The sequence below is a fragment of the Gambusia affinis genome, linkage group LG12, assembly GCF_019740435.1.
Source record: "Gambusia affinis linkage group LG12, SWU_Gaff_1.0, whole genome shotgun sequence".
Taxonomy (NCBI): Eukaryota; Metazoa; Chordata; class Actinopteri; order Cyprinodontiformes; family Poeciliidae; genus Gambusia; species Gambusia affinis.
This window is the reverse complement of record NC_057879.1, coordinates 5,981,715-5,998,663: the sequence shown is the minus strand read 5'-3', so window position 1 is coordinate 5,998,663 and position 16,949 is coordinate 5,981,715. Positions and strand designations below refer to the sequence as shown.

Below are 16,949 nucleotides of genomic sequence, written 5' to 3'. Positions count from 1 at the left end.
GGAGCTGGCGCTGTTTTCCAAGCAAACTCACGTCTTCGATTTGCCTCCCGACGGTCAGCATGTGGGGGCACGGCTGCTGCACAAAGTGCCTCAGAGCCGTCCTGTAGTGCCTCATCCAGTCGTCCGTCACCCGAAACTCGCAAGAGTGCATCAGCTCGTTCCTGCACTGAATCACCTGGAAGCAGAAGCAGACGCGGTTTTACTCCTGACATGAAGCCGCATTGCAAGTCTTATTTATTTTTTTTTGCTCCACTGCTCACCTGTCTCACCAGCTTTGGATCCACGGAGCTGAAACAGTCGCAGTAGTTGATCAGGTTGAGCAGAGCCGAGGCGTCGAACTCGTCGGCGCGGTTCACCTTAGTCTGACCTCGTGGCATGTACGCCTGGAGACACACAAGAGCAGCAGGAGCGTGGGAACCCGACACGTGGAACACAAAGTCCAAACCTTCCTGATGGACTCGAGGTGGTTTGACGTCGAGCTGAAACAAGGCGTTTATTTTTTTCTTCTCTTTGCTCCAGAACGCGTCCCGTCGCCGTGGTTTCCGTGTCTTCAGCAGTGATGAGTCCTGATCCTGTCAGAGATGTTTGTTTACGTTGTGCTTAGCGTCTTGTCTCGGGTTTGTTTTCACGTCCTCTGAGTCCAGGCAGTGATTTCTGCTATGTGCTTACCGGTGTGTTGAAGTGGAGCAAAAAATCACACACACACACACACACACACGCGATTCTGAAAAATCTGAAACGTGTGTTTTACATTTGTACTCTTCTTATCTCAGAATGGATGTAAATATGTTTGGGGGGGTTGTGCTGATATTTTATGCAACTTCCTGTGGTATGAAAAAGTAGTTATCCGTTTTGCAGATTCTACAGATTTTTTGTTGAACATTTAAACATTTTTTACACAATCTAAGAAATATATTAAAATAGGCAAATAAATAATTCATTAGATTCCTTCTTTAAATAAGAAACTAGACATTTTATTGCTTAAAATGCAGTATAATAGGATTCCTTTTGTGACTTTGAACTGGGTGAGTATATATTTTTTTAATAATACCACTTGAGGATTTAACACTTAATTACTAAAATAGTTAATCATTCCAATAACGGATTCATCACAATTAATAATTTCTACCTTAGTATAGCAGAACCTCTAGAAAACTGAAACAATGAAATAACTGTGGCGCTTAAAAAAAAAATTTATAATAGGTATTACAGCACATAGCGCGTGTTTTTTATTTCAGATAAAAGCAATACTGCCATCTAGCGGAACTTTGCAGTATAATAAGCCTCTATGTGTACAGCTCAGGAGTCTGCTGCTACAAGTGGCTCTTCAGATGCCTCTTAATCATTTTGGCTGAAAATAATACAGAACTAACAAATGTTTTTAAATATGAATATAGCAAATGAAGGTGTTTGGCTGTTTGTATCCGGCAATTTTTATAATTTGATTTTAAGTAATATGTTTTAGATCTGCTTTCATTGTCATTCGATTGGAATCTAAATGCTTTTTCAAAATTTTGTTTTCCATCCCAGAAAAAATAAAATAAAATCCATCCAACCTTCCAACAAGAGTGACTGTGCACCTGAAATTATAATTTATCATCCAGCAAAATTTGTTATTGTGCACTGGCAGCAGTCACACACTCCTCAATAGGAGTGTGTGACGAACATCATGGAGACATCTTCACTCTAACCAAACCCTCTAAGTTTCACTATGCTAAAGCTAAGTTAATTCCATGCGATGGTGAAGATTCAGATCTTTTCGGGGAGATATTTTTGCAATAAATTAGTCATTTTATGCTCAACAATCATCTATTGACAACACAAATTGTCAGCACAAGAAGTGGAGGAATAAAGTTTGGGAAGCAACTTTGGAGTCCCTCCCACAACTGTGACGCGGTGCGTTAATTTGACCATCAAAGGTGAGACTGGCATGAAAATGAAGAAGTTCAGCAGTTTGATTCAGCATACGTTTCTGCGACGTTTTGCGAGTGGATGGAGTGATGTGGTCTACCTTGGCCAGCTCCCAGTGGTCCGTCCTCCAGTAACGGGGAAAACAGTTTGTCCAGTGGATTGTGCCATCTGGCTGTCTGTGGTGTTTCAGGATAACTCTCTGCCACTCTGAACACACCCTGCATACCGAGACAAGCTACCAGTACGGAAACCCAATGAAACACACTGACTGTGGGAAGTAATAAATGGAGTACATTGACGGGAATAAATGGTCAGATCCTACCGTATTTCCTCTGGGTTTACAGGAAGAGGTCTCGCAAGGTCTCCGCAGGGGAGGATACTGGTTGAGCAAATCTCCGTGGAAAGCTCTCAGCTGCTGGTCGGTGAACGGAAGGAGGCCGTCCTTCAGGATGAGCAGGCAGCGTCCCGCTTTCAGCCAGTTCTTGTACTCCTCGTCGTTCAGACGGAACGTCAACTCCTCGCGGACCATCTCAGCTCTATTTCCTCATAAAGTGAAACACAACAAAGGGGCAGGGCAATGTTCAGGCCACGTGTCCAGCTCAGCCCACTGGCTGCAGTTCAGCACGGCGGCCACCAGATGGCGGTATGTTACCGTAGCTAAATAATGCCGGGGAGGGAAAACCAGGTGGGCTGGTCGAGGGAGACAACTTTATGTGTGAAATAAGGTAGTTTATGACATAAGGGAGTATGTGTGGCAGAGAACTCTGACAAATTGGAGAAACCTGGTTATGAAAGATTTTTATCTGAAGCTGAAACATATAATAACCTCGTGTCATCACCTGCAGGACCAGGGAGGTCACCAGAGACAACTTGGAATCTGTCAATACTAGCGAGACTTAAAATCTCAAATATTTATATTGAGGATATTTTTTATTTCAGATCACTGATGTCCTTTTTGATTTGTCTTTAAGCATGAAATTATCTAAAACTCATCGTTTCATTGGCTCTTGTAATTTAGTTCACTTTTGCTGAAAGGTTTTGATTTCTCTTGACACGGCAGTTACGATGTTGATTGTCTAGCTAATGTTTTTAGCAAACATTTTGGGGAAATTCTAGATGAAAATTTCTTTATCAAGTCTGTACCTTGAAGGGAAAAACCAGATTGGCTCTATGAAGCAGCTATGTAGGAAGACTGGATGTTTGTGGAAGCCAACTAGCCTCCTGCATTTGAAAAAGGTTTTGATTTCCCACAACTAGCCCACTGTATAAAAAAAAGTTTAATTTCTCTAAGTCATTTCTTCAAATGTGAGGACAGAATGATTTCAACATCTTCTGCTATAGGTATTATTCCAGCATCACTATTTAAAGCCCTTTTTCCTTGTACTGTAGAATCTATTAGCTACCCCCTAAATTTTGGTCAAGTTTCATCATTCAAAAATGGTGTATTTCTCCTCTTCTTAAAAAGTCTCCACTTTAGATTCATTCTGTCCTAATACTTATAGGGTTTTCTCAAAACTTTCTTTCCTGGCCAAAATTATACAGAATGACCGTGGGATTCTGATGATTTTAATATTTCAGCCATATTTCAGTCTGGTTTTTGAAGAGCGTATTCAACAGTCAGGATTCCTTAGAGTGACTAACGGTTTGATGATGTGGAAATGAGAGTCTTTGGTGTTAGCTGGACGTAAATCTCAGATTTATGTTCAGCCCTTTAGTATCAGGGATCACTCAGTAATGCTTGGGAAACTGAGTCTTTCAGAAATATTTGTATTGCCCAGTCCAATTTTTACTCAAGGTCTGCTTCTACCGTGTTTCTGTTTTTGGGCCTAATTTATTTGTCTTTGTCTACTTCCTTTATGCAGTCTTTTAAAATCTTTTAATGAAATCTCTTATCATTACTACGCTGATGATACTCAGGTTTTAATTACTTTTAAACCCCATTCAATTTCCAAGCTATCTGTTATACAATGGTATATGAAATCAAGCAAATGAAGGTTGAAAAATGATTTTCTCCAGTTGAATGAAGAATAAACACAGGTTCTTATCTTTGCCCCAGACAACTTGGTTCCTTCATTTTCTGACCACTTGAGTTCGGTTCCTATTAAAAATACATTTTTTGATGGTCCTGTATTGTTTTAACAATATGTGAAAGATGTTATTTATTCTTTCTTTTTTCACTGGAGGAACACTGGCAAACTCAGGTGTATCATCTCTAACGCTCAGATGGAAATGTGATTCATGTATTCATCTGTTCTTGTATTGATTATTGCATTTCATTCATTACCTTTTCTCGGTGAAAGTTCTGCAATATTTTTGACTTCCATATGGGGTCCAATGCATTACTCTTCATTAACTACCAGTTCAGCACAGGACCAGGATCAAGGTTCTCGTGTGCACCCATAAGGTTCTTTATGGTAATGTTTCTGCATACGTTACTAGACTTTTACGTCCACGTGTCACCACCACCGGGTTGCCACGGTTGGGATTGCTTTACTGTCCTAAAGCCAGCATTAAAATTCAAAAGTGAAAGTATCTTTGCAGTTGTAGCTTCTCACAAAAACATGGGTTTAAAGGTGTTTTCATGTAGCCCTGAAGTGTCTCCAACAAATCTATGCAGCCCTTCCAGCAAGTTTTGGATCTGGCCAGGGTTCTCCCCCAAGTTAGCCGGGTCATTGCCTTTCTATGCAGTACTGCTCCAGTCGAATCTCTCTTCACTGGTTCTTTTCCAATTGAAGTGGATTGTCTCTGGTAGAATTTCAACAGGGTCAACCAGGGAACTGAAGGAGAAATTGTGAATGATGGCATCACATTTTTTATAATTGCAGTCTGTCTGTAGCTTTGGCAATGGCAGCGGAGGAAGTGAATAGAGCTGTTCAGTCCGTGTTGGTCTCATTTCCAAATGCTGAATTAACATTAACAGCCATGTTGTTTTGCTCGTCACTTTACTCTCCACAGTAGAGGATGGTTGTTTACAGTGCAGAAAATTTCCGGTAAGCTTCACTGCCTTGAACTGGTGCATTACACACGACACAGCCAAACATTAGCAATAAGGTACAATTTAAGACTTCAACAGAGACTGGGCTTCCAGGAAGCAATCGTTTTTCAATGGCCACTCTGTACGAAGCAAATTGTACAAGGAACTAGGGTATGGGAAGCATTGCATAAATATGCTCGAAATACCTCAGTTGATTTCTTTCAAAGTGGTAGAGGAGGCTCTGAGTCTTCCTTGATGCAAAGTTTCTCACCGTATCTCCAATGCCAAATCCAGCCATGAAACAGAAGACTTTCCTCTCAGCTGTTTCTCTCTCCTTCTTTTGATCATGATCCATCTCAAGAGAGATGAATCAGTAAATCAAGAGCTGCCCATTTTGCTCAGCTTTATACTCCATGACAGATCGCATACCCATCTACTGTCCTATCCTGACGTCAATCATGTACAAAAACAGAGGGAGTATTCCACGTCTGCTGAAAGAAAAGCTAATGCAGTAGGTGGTGCAGTCTTCAGCTGGTGAAAATATGCAGACTTTCAATAAAGGTATTATTTTTATACAAACGCTGTTTTTTTGTCTCTAGTCTACAGGCCCTCTGGTAGTTATCCACTTCTTAAGAGAATCTGTGCCCTCCCTAGTGGTCCGACCATTTTAGTTGATGTTGAAACAAAGAGATTCACAGTTTTCACTCCTGACTCAGTTGCTGAAATTCTCTCATGTTCTCTGCACTGCTCTTACTAAAGTTTTCCTTTACATATTCCACGGTTCAAGAGAATTCGCTAATTGAGTACAATATATTCGACAAAGATTTGATCAAGTAGTTATTCTATTAGAAGGCTGAACTACAAAACTGATTGCCCCAGTACAGCTTTCAACTTTCTTAGATTGTGGGTTTACAGTTGTTTCGGATAATTCATCAGAAACCTTGATATCTGGCAAAAACGTAGTGTCTTAGTGTCTGATTAACCCCAGACCTGCAGAATCAATAAATCACTTAAGGAGAAGTAACACGTCAAATCCTGGTGTCGAGATTCAAGAACAGGTTAGAAACGGGGATGCAGCGGTGGCGCAAGACACACATATGGAGGCCTTAGTCCACTATGTGCCCATCACAGGCTCCTGCCCGGTGCATTGACCTTTGCAGAATGTCTTCCTCTCTTTCACTACCCAATTTTCTGACAATTCACTGTCAAATAAAGGCCACAAGAGCAAAAAAAGAAATAAAAAATACTTGTACAGAAAAGAACAGGTTAGAAACAATGTGTAAAAAGCAGAACAAAACCATTTTTAAAGGACTTGGGGATCCAGTGAACTACAGAACATATACGGTGTTCCAAATGATTATGCAAATTGGATTTGAGAGTCATAAAGATTAAATTCTTTGTTGTGCTATTGAATTTGTAGATGGTATTGTGTGTCAGGGCTCTTTGAATCACTATAATTAATTTCAGAGAGCTGGTTGGTTAGTTTGTCTGGTGACCTCAGTTAAAGGAAATCTACTTAAGAAGGATGTTCCACATTATTAAACAGGCCACAGGTTTCAAGCAATCTGGGAAAGAGAAAGAATCTCTGCTGATGAAAATCATCACAGTGTAGTGCTGTATGACAAGGTATGAAAATATTAGATATTTAATGAAAACTGAAGCGTTGTTGTACTGTGAAGAGATTTGTGGCTGATTCAGAACAAAGATGGTTTGTACAGATAAAGGCATCATGAAGAAGGTTCTGTTAGACTAATTCATTGGATTAACTGTTAAAATGCTCTTACAAAGCAGCAAACAGTTATTTGAAGCTGCTGGTGCCTCTGGAACCTCAAGGTGGAGGATCCTCCAGAGGCTTGTTGTGTATTATTGGGCCTCTAACCAGAGCTCACAAGCAGAACCGGTCTCAGTGGGTCCAGCTGGACATGAAGATTAATTTTCAAACAGATTTGTTCACTGATGACTGCTGTGCAACCCTGGATGGTCCAGATGGATCCAGTAGTGGATTGTTGGTTTATGGTCACCACATCCCAACACGGCTGTGACGTCAGTAAGGAGGTGGTGGAGTCATGCTATGGGCCAAATCATGGGGAGAGAATCATTGGTCGACCCTTCAGAGTCCATGAAGGTCTGAAAATGACCTCAGCAAATATATGGACTTTCTGACTGATCACTTTGTTTCATGGTTCAAAAAGAAGAGATGAACCTTCAGTAGCAAAATCATCTTCATCATGACAATGAACCATCTCATGCTGCAAGGAATACCACTGTGTCATTGGCTGCTATGGGCAGGAAAGAGGAGAAACTCATGGTGTGGTCACCATCCTCCTCTGACCTCTGACCTCAACCCTATTGAGAACCTTTGGAGTTTCCTCAAGCAGAAGATCTGAGGGTCTAATGCAGTTCATATCAAACAGCAGCTCTGGGAAGATATTCTGACATCCTGCAAAGAAATTCAAGCAGAAACTTTCCACAAACTCACAAGTTCAATGGATCAAGAATTGATACCAAAGAAGGTTCTATGTTAACGTGTAACTCGTTTGTTAAGATGTTTTTGATTGAAACAGCTTTTGATTTTAGTACATGTGACCACTTAATGCTGCACATTCAAAGAAGGACCGTTTGCAGTTTATATAATCCATAAAATGTTTAGATAATCTGCTGTGCATAATAATCTGGAACAGTTTATTTTGATTTTTTTATTTTTGAAAAATATACTGTTCTCATGGGGAGCTTTGTTCAGTAAAATTTTATTTATACTGTAATAGTTCATGACTTGAAAATGTTACATTTGCATTAACCATTTAAGAAAATCTGAGAAAATATCACTAGCATAATAATTTGGAGCATGGTGTATGGACAAAACAGAATACTGGGGAACCTCTGAAGTGACCAGCCTACCAAAACTATACAGAGCACATTTATTATTCACGTCCCTCGGTCAGAGCCACTATTCATGATTTAACAGTGAGAAACAGGCAGGGCAAAAATGGCATCTAGATTTCTAAGGTGATTAAACCACAAAGGCCCATGTAACATATGATGAATACATCTTGATGACCAACAAGACCGTTGAGGAAATATTCTGGTGAATGATGAATCCTAACTCACCATTTCAGAGAAAGTACATCATGCTTTTGTTTAGAACCTGGATGACTTTCTGTCATTTTTGAGACCATAAATTCTGCTCTCTTCCGCAGAAAATCCTGGAGGAGAATGAACGGTCATCAGTTTGAGTCGATTAAGGTCTAATCTCACCACCATTGACTTCTTGTATGTATGACAGTTGAATGCAATTATGACAGTTGTTGAACAGTTGAGAAAAAGACCAATATATATATATATACATATATATACAACGGACATGAAAATAGCCAAACATGCATCTGTCCAATAATTATAGATATGCATTCATTTCACTTGCTTCCCTTTCTTCGGATTTTGTGTTGTGGTGAAAAACTAGGTCTCTCACAGATCTGTCTTTCACTCCAATTTTGCTTGAACATATTTTTATTCATAGCTCTGTGGAGAGCAACATGCAGCGTTCACTCAAAGATTAAGCCTCCCACCTTATCCCTATGTCTAAACCAATCCCTCTCAAACATACACCTACTTGAGAGCCTACATCACCTCGTTTCGGTGACTGATGTTCCTGACAGTAAAAACCTGTAAAGAAAACCTGTGAGGCGGCTTGGTCTCTGCGAAAAGCTTGGCCGCATCTGATTAAGACAATTCCAACCCAGCGTTTCATCCGCACAGAATCCCACAAGACTTACTTTAAGGGTAGCATAATTAGGCCACGTTCAGCAAGCTGTTCAGCAGTTCAGTCGTGACTCCATCTGAGGACGCGTTCTCTGGTTAGGAAGATCTAAAACGAGGACTGAAACCTTGTTTCAAATGAGCTGTCTCTGCATGTGAAGCTACAGCTAGCAGCTTTTGCATTTCTGTGTCTTCATATTCTTTCTGGACAGGCCGGGACCGAAGAAGCAAATCCAGTGCCTGCCTTAGAGGAACGTGCCGAGCAGAGCATCACTTTGTTGTAACGTGCATGGACAGTTCCTATTTCAAGAGGAGGAACGCATGTTGTTCTATGTATTACTTGCAAAGTTCACTGCAGTCATCAGGACGTTTTTTTCCTATTTCAGTTTGCAAATTGTTATCTGAGCCTGCCAGTTCTACCTCTCCTTAAAGTTTTCCTATTTCCATCGCCTCAATGTAACTGATTGATTCGGGAGACAAATTTCACTTTTAACCATGGGAATTTGGGTTCTGGTGAAAGCCTTGCTGAAATATTTAAATTGATTTTTATTTTAGGCGTCAGGTAATTCCTCCCTGGCTGCTCCCCGCTCCTCCCCAAGCTGCTCGACTTCCTCGCTCTTCCTCCAACTGCCCTCCAACCTTCTCCCGCTCTGCTCCTCTCATCGCCTCCCCTGCTTCTGCTCGGCTCTGAATTTAAATGAGGAAAATTGTCAAAGAAAACCATTAATACGAAGTGAAAGCACCTGATGGCAATTCTGACAGCACATGCGCAAAAGGCACAATTAACTTGACCCGGCTTTGCAATCCAATTTGATACCTTTATGTCGAGAAATTGAATTATGATTGGATTAACTATAGGTACCCATATTTATAAATGACCTTAGCACATCCGAAAGTTTCTACTGAATCAGTGGAGATGCTGAATGTACCTTTTGAGCAAATATGCCAGCTTCCTCTTCTTTGCTTTACTCAATAATTTCTGAAGATCCACTCAAAATAACTTAACCAGAGCTGAAATATAATGCTAAAGATAGAAAGTTCCAAATAGGTTTTGAGAGTGAGCCAATGTTTCCACTACACTGTCAAAAGATACACCTCTCCCAAATTATAAATATTGGCTGTCAAAAGAAGCCTGCTAGGTGTGCTAGCTAAAACGAGCAGGTATTAGCTTAGCGTAGAGTTAGCAACATAAACACTGTAAGAAACATGAGCTAAGTCTTGAATATTGTTTCACCTAAAGGTTATTTACTGTTCATTTATTAGAAAAGTAAACAAGGCCAATGGAAATAGTACAGCTACAGCCATGCTAGCTAACAGTCTACCTGCTGAAAACTAGCATCAAGGTGCTACTTCCCTACAGAAACACTGAAAAGGAGAACATTTGCATGCACAGCTGAGCTATGGCTTCAGCTCAACTTCATTTAATTGGACTGCTGACCTTGAATGAGCATTAAATCATTTCATGGGAATCCATTTCGCCTCAAGTATGTCTGACTCCATAATGATAGGGGGCGATGTGCCCCCTTTCAGCTTGTTAGCAATAGGGCCAACACAACTGAGTGTCTAAGTAATTCAGGTAATATGACATGAGGTCTGTACCTTCATCAATATAGTTGGAAGTTATCTGACATGTGCAGGCTTTTCTCACATGTTGCAGAGTCAGAAGAAGAGAGTGAGCCAAATTGGGGGGAGGGGGCTCTCAGATTCCTGTAGGGTTGTCAACTTCTCAGTATGTAAAGTAGCTCTTAGCTATTCCACATGTAGTATGAACTAGAAACAATGTGGAAGAAACTAAAAGTGAGCAAAACAAAACACCTTCATATTCTCAGAATTACAAAGGCGTTTTATGCTGTCCATACTTCTGTTGTCTAACGTCCCACTTCCTCCCTTGTCTAATCTGTGATTTTGTCGTTTAAGGTACTCAAACGAGTCACCAGCTGAATTATTTAGCTATCTATTTTATTTTATTGCATTAAATTTGAGTTCAGTTTAGTTAGGTTAAATTAAGACCACATGGTAGAACAGCTGGCTTCCTACTACAACCCAAAAATATACGCGTCAGATCCATTGGTCCATTGATTTGCCCTGACTGACATGTGAATGGTTGTTGCAAGGAAGAAGTTGCAGATAAACATTTGTTTTATTTGAATTTAATCTGGGCCAAATTGTTTAATCTGGGCCAAATTTAATCTCTGCGTTATGCCCGGGTTGGAGAGAGATGGCCTGTGGTAGAGTAACCTCATGGTTAGGGGGATGAGAGAGCACGGGGCAGCAAGGTATTTCACAAGAACACATTGACCTCCGTCTTTATTCTGTTCAATGCTTTGGCATATGATTCATAATTAACCGAGTCAAAACAAGGCGCAACATCAAGCACGTCCATAATCTATCCGAAAAGCGAGGGCCAATCAAAAGATTGGATCTTCACAGAAATGCAGTCTGCTTTATTGTTTGATTGGCTCAGACCTTAACTTGTTTCTACGAAGGTGAGCAAACACAGATAGACCCACGGAAAGGGAAAAGACATCAAATATTCAACACGCCAGTGAAACCTGGGGAGAAGAAAAAAAAAATTACTCTGAAAAGATTTTTTGTCACGCACTCGATTAAATAGGTCGCACTCTAGGGACCTGGAAAGCAAGAGAGCGGTTTGGATCAGGTTGATTGTATATGTTTAATTGGACTCCCAGGTGCATTTTGCTGGCTTTGGGATTCCATAAATTATGATTCCAGACACCTCCAAGTCAGGGGCGTGTGTTCTTACTTTTGGAAGAATAGTGTAATAGGAATACCTTGGACCGTGTTTCATAAGAAGTGACAAAAGTTGGCATTGCTGTAAAATGTTAATTCGAAACGGTGAAGTGTTACTCCAGCCAGTTTTTAGTTTGAATTATTTATATTAACAGTAACGCTTCAGGAAGTTCCAGGGATGGGTCTTCTCTAGCTCTCTGTGCCGTGGGACCACATCTGCCTCCCGATCCGAGTGGAGGCGGTGCCCCTCATGAGAGGTGGCATCACCAAGCTGCTACACCTGCCGCCTGCAGTGAAAAGCAGAGTTGAACACCCAGAGGAGGCCGGCCGGCAGCTGCGGCAGCACGCCGCCGCTGAAGGCGTACATCGGGGACCGGCTGACAGATACCATGCATCAACCGAGACTATAGTGGCTCGCCGGAGGAATAGCAGCGACTAACCCTCTTGCTATTTCGAGCCTGAGCCGAGCGGAGAGACGTCTCGCGAATGTCAAAAGCAACAACCGAATATATTAATATATAATGTTATATATTAATATATATAAAGAAAAAACAACCTCCCACTTCCATATCCGGGGCGCGACTGTTGTCGACAACCGTCCAAACCCGGAACGCTGTCCGCGGCGTCTCTCCTGACGCAGCGGGTTTCTCGGTGCTGCAATTTCCCAGCAACCCGGAACTTCTGAGTCTAAAGGAACAGAAGCGTCGGCCCACGGATTACAATTTATATTGAATTACACTCCTCTAGGATGTTTTGTTTTTTATAGATTGAAAATCAAAGCACCGGCTGTACATTTAATACCGCAGGCTCTTGCGTTGATGGCTATTAAAAGAGATTCATCAAGCCTGACGTGGGGGAAATCTTACACCGAAACAGGAGATCACTGAGGACCCAGAACTGGAAATTCAAACTGAATTATGTCAGTCAGAACTTGAACGATTACTTTGAAGCTTCACTACTATGATGAACATTTCGCATCGAGTTAATATTTCAGGTTTTGTCAAGTTTGCACCAAAACTGCCATCTTGGAGTTTGACTCAGTCTGGGTTGGGGTTAAGGATTCGTGGCAGCGCTACACCAGACCAGAGAATAACACAACTTAGACAAATTCAGCCCTTACTGTGAATGTGTCTGCTAGGTTTTGAGTTCATCCTTTGACTTTGTCTTTTGTACGTTGGTCTCCTTTGTCCTCTCCAGCGTATACGTCTTGTTTTGCTTCCTTGCCTTATTTTGGCTTGCTTTGCCTAAGGCAGCGCACTGTTTTCATTAAACCTCTGCTTTGATTCGGTCCTTCAGCTCGAGCGCGCACAGGCTAGCAGCAGGCTAGCCTGCTACGGTGGAAATGAGAAGCTGTGTTTGAACTGGGAGAGGGCGTCAGAAGAGCCAGGCTTCAGGAGGCTTAACGTCGGCGCTGATAAGCTGGGGATTGAGACCAAAACGCAAACTATGAGCTTTCATACACAGGATTCCCGATATCATACAACAAACATGCTGGGAAACAGTTTTACAGTATATACAAAGTCAGTTGTGTACATTTTATGTTATGGTAACAACTCAGAGTAAGGTGGATTTTCACAACTGAGAGCAGCCGTAGTTGCTCTCGAGTATTTTTTAAAACTGGAGAGAGAAAAAGTGTAATTTTCCTTCCACTTCTCAATTAGGTTCTACTTTGCGTTGATCAAATAAAATGTCAACAAAGCTGAAGCTTGCGGTTGTGATGTTACAGTAATTTTGAGAAATGGGATGGTGGAAGAAGAATGCTCTGGCTTCACTTAGTTACAGCTGCCACTGTGATTGTTTCTCTCGCTCCCTTCAAAGGTTTGAACATTTTTATACTGTCATTACGTCCCCTACTGAAAGCACCTCACAATAAACAACCTGACATTTACAAAATGTCAATACGCCGCTCTCCGGGCGCTTCGTCGGAGGAAATGCAGAAACGAAAGGTGGCCGGGGTCCGAGCCGTTTTTCCTGCTCGGAGCCAAACCTTCATCGTCTACGGGCGTCTTCAGTCCGGGTCCCGACTATCACCCGCATGACCTCTGACCTCTCCGAGCCCTGACTCAGAACAACGCGTTGGGAACAGATTGGGTTTACACCCGTATATTGTTTCTGCCTCTCCTTCAGGTTAAGTGGGCCAGGAGGGGAAAAAAAACAGCTTGTACAAGCAGAAGCGGTGACAGGACTCCTAATTAAAACGTATTACGTTACGATTATGAAAATGAAAAGACATTTGTGTTGTATCAAATAATTTCATCTTTACATGAAAATTTAATTAGTCTTTTAGGGTGTACAGAGAAAAACAAATATCCCTCTATCTTTGTAATTGGATCTCTGAGGATTTGATGATAGTTAAAGTAGATTAGACACCCTGGAGTATGTGTGTGTGTGTGTGTGTGTGCATAAATGAGCCCTATTCAGCAGTCAGTCGAGGGGACGCAACAATATTAATGCGACTGCGAGGATGTAGGTGCGTGTGCGGTACATGCATGCATCTGCCTGTGTTGAGAGTGAGAGTGTGTTTGCGCTCCAGTGTGTGCCCACAATCCCGGAAGGGCATTTCTTTTCTTTTTTAGCAGCAGAGATCAAAGGGACATTAGTATTCTGAAATAAATCACATGCTCAGGCCTCGCCGCGTTGGTCCCCTAACACATCCACAGGAGACGCGCTCTCTGTCTCATTCTCCGCGTCTCCTCCTTCCTCTTTCTCCTTCCATCTCCATCTTCAAAAGACACCACCAAGCACCCCCTCCGCTCCCATCCACACCTCCTCTCTCCTCTCTCTTTCTCTCTCTCTCTGTTTTTTGGCCCCCAGCGGCCTTCTGAGCTATCTGCTTACTGGGCTCCGAATCCTTTGTTGCATCCTTTCAGCTTCTCACGTTTCGACTTGAGCTCCTTCTCCTCCCCTCCGTCTGCAAATAAGTGAGGAAAATGCTTTGTCAGAAAAAAACTGTTGTTCATTGCAAAAAAAAAACACAAAAAAAAGTCAGAAGCGCAAAGTATGGGAATTTTGACAAGCATATCCGCAGGGAGAAGACCTCTTATTTGGCTGCATATCTCTCTCTCTCTCTCTCTCTCTCTCTCTCTCACCTCCTCCCTTTCACTCTGCTTCTGCCATTCTCCAACTCTCTTCACAGCTCAGCGGCACAATCAGTCTACAGCCGAATGGTGATTATTATTCCTTTTCTCCACTTTTCAGAGTGTGAATATCTTTTTAGTTGGGAGGGAAGTGTGAACACTTCTAAGACTTCTGACAATGTTGCTGCTCACTCCCAAATTCTCCGGTAATGAGAGCCGTTCTGCACGGACGGGCGGCGTCAGCCGGACCGTGCTTTCCCTCTGAAAGATGGCCGCCACGATTTGCCTTGGGGGGCGGGCGGAGGGTGGAATATAAAGGGAGAAAAGAGGGGACCTTCAAGTTTTTGATGAGAAAGTTTCACACTTTCTCAGACTCTAATTTCCACAGTTCTCGGTGCTCTGTGAATCCACAAAATAACAATTCAGTCTGGACTCACTGCGTTTATTTCTGCATAAAGACACGGAAACGGGAAAATACAGAAGTTGACAGAAAGGAAGAGCGCAGGGAAGAATGGGAGGAAGGAGTGAAGGGGAAAAGGACACAAAGAAGCAAAAAGATGGAAGGCAGGACACACGGGAGAAAGGAATATGGCAGGGAAAGAAGGAGTGAAGGAAGGAAGGACTTAGGAAAACTAAAAGGGATGAAAAAAGTATGAGGGATTTAAGAAACACAAGGAAGTAAACAAAGAAGGAAAACACAGGAAGTAGGAAGCTGGGAAGTAAAGAGAGGAATAGAAATGTAAGAACTTAAAGAAGGAAGGACAATGTAGCAACATTTCCATTATAAATGTGCGCAAAACTTTGTCAAAAAGCACAATTTTGCAATTGCAATGTCTCCATAAAAAAAACCAACAAACAAAAAAAACAATTAAAATCACACATGAATAAGTTTGTTCACGTGACAAGTCACTAAAACACATAAACACATGCCATGCCAACATCCTCCAATGACTTCCTGCCTACTTCTTCTTTCAAGTTTTCGGCAGTGGCAACATCCAGATTGTTGATCACGTGACTCGATGCAAAAAATAAAAAAATAAAAAATTTGCTGCAACTTTTTGACCTAGCCCCGCCTTCGAGACGCAGCTCCTCCTCAGAGCTGCAGTTTCCAAGCCACCGTGCTTCCGTCTCACAGAGCAGCGCTCCTTCAGACTAGCCAGCAGCAATTAGCAAACAGCTGGATGAGAAAGCACACCGGGTGAAAGAGAAAGGCACAATTTCAAGGCATTAAACTACAAAGTCAAATTTTTTTAAAGTTATGTTTGATATATACAGCATTATATTAACAACAAAAAAGCAGGGGGGAAGAAATATAAGACTCAAGAAAGGAAAGTAGAAGGAGGGAATCAAGGCGCTAGAGAAGGACGCAAGAAAGGAGGGAATGAAGACGAGAAGAAGATGGAGACAATGGACAGAAAAAGAGAAATAAATAAAATAAAATAAAAACATTTCTCTATACTCTACTTTCTTTTCCTTTTGCTGTTTTCTTCCAGACCTTCCTAAACTTTCCCAGACTGCTTAGCAACCCCGTAAGTGGAGGCAGGGAAGTGGGGGAAAAAAAAAAAAAAGGAGGAAAAATGATTGGCATAGCACCGCTGGGAGAGGAAGAAGCTCATTTTTTAGCCAGAGAATTAGAATGAGTGGAACATAAATGCCCCCTGTAGCTCCCTGACAGCTACAATATCCATGAGATTCAGCGTTTTCTTTGTGCCCCTGCTGTCGACGTGCGCGTGCGTTTTACATGTAAGTGAAAGAGAGAGCAAGAGAGAGGGAGAGAGAGAGGAAGAGAGAGAGAGGGGCACGTGTGTGGGATGGATAAGTTTCGCGCCAGCGTGTACTTATTTATGTGCGCGCTTGTAGCTGCGCGTGTGTGTCATTCTGATAGCCACCCACATGAATATGCAGATCAGTTTTAGAGAGCGTATGTGCTCAGCATTAAAGCCCACTCTCCACCGCTGACCCAATTTCACACTGCGGTGTGTGCATGCACTTGCTTATCAATGTATTTCTCTGAGCTTGGATAAAGAAGGAAAAAAAAAATATATATATATATATATTTATATATATCAGGCTGGTTAAGACCTGGGCGTGTGTGAAGGTTTGCATGTGTGCGTTTTTACAGAGAGAGAGAGAAAACACACACATGTACATATTAAATCTCAGCCAGTGCACACACACACACACACACACACACACGCACACACACACACACACACACACACACACACACACATTTCCAAAGCTGCCTGTGAATAACAAAATTCTCATTAATACAAAAAAAGAAGATGTAGAAGAAGCCCAATCCTAATGCTGAACAAGCTGGACTGTACTCTATCACAGTCAGAGGAGTAGTTTATTTCTCACAGCCGACGGCTTCAGTAATACCTGTCTGCCTTGGTTTAATGCAGCGCCGTAATGATGGAAGGCCTCACAAACCACGATCCTGCCCAGAATCAGGAGAAAATACAGCTACTGGGCTC

General features: G+C 41.9%; 1 protein-coding gene across 2 annotated transcripts in view; it reads right to left on the bottom strand.

The window, feature by feature from the left end:
* The window catches only part of LOC122840670 (uncharacterized protein CXorf38 homolog), a 31,389-nt gene that overhangs the window by 1,501 nt on the left and 12,939 nt on the right, over window positions 1–16,949 (bottom strand). The window contains exons 2-6 of one of the 2 annotated variants that reach the window (XM_044133230.1): window positions 14,231–14,303; window positions 2,234–2,454; window positions 2,012–2,146; window positions 261–383; window positions 32–175 (exon numbers count right to left, since the gene is read on the bottom strand). In XM_044133230.1, coding sequence (XP_043989165.1) covers window positions 32–175; window positions 261–383; window positions 2,012–2,146; window positions 2,234–2,440 — 609 coding nt within the window. In that variant the 5' untranslated portion in view covers window positions 2,441–2,454; window positions 14,231–14,303. The remainder of the gene's footprint in view (window positions 1–31; window positions 176–260; window positions 384–2,011; window positions 2,147–2,233; window positions 2,455–14,230; window positions 14,304–16,949) is intronic. The other variant, XM_044133231.1, reaches the window with a different exon arrangement.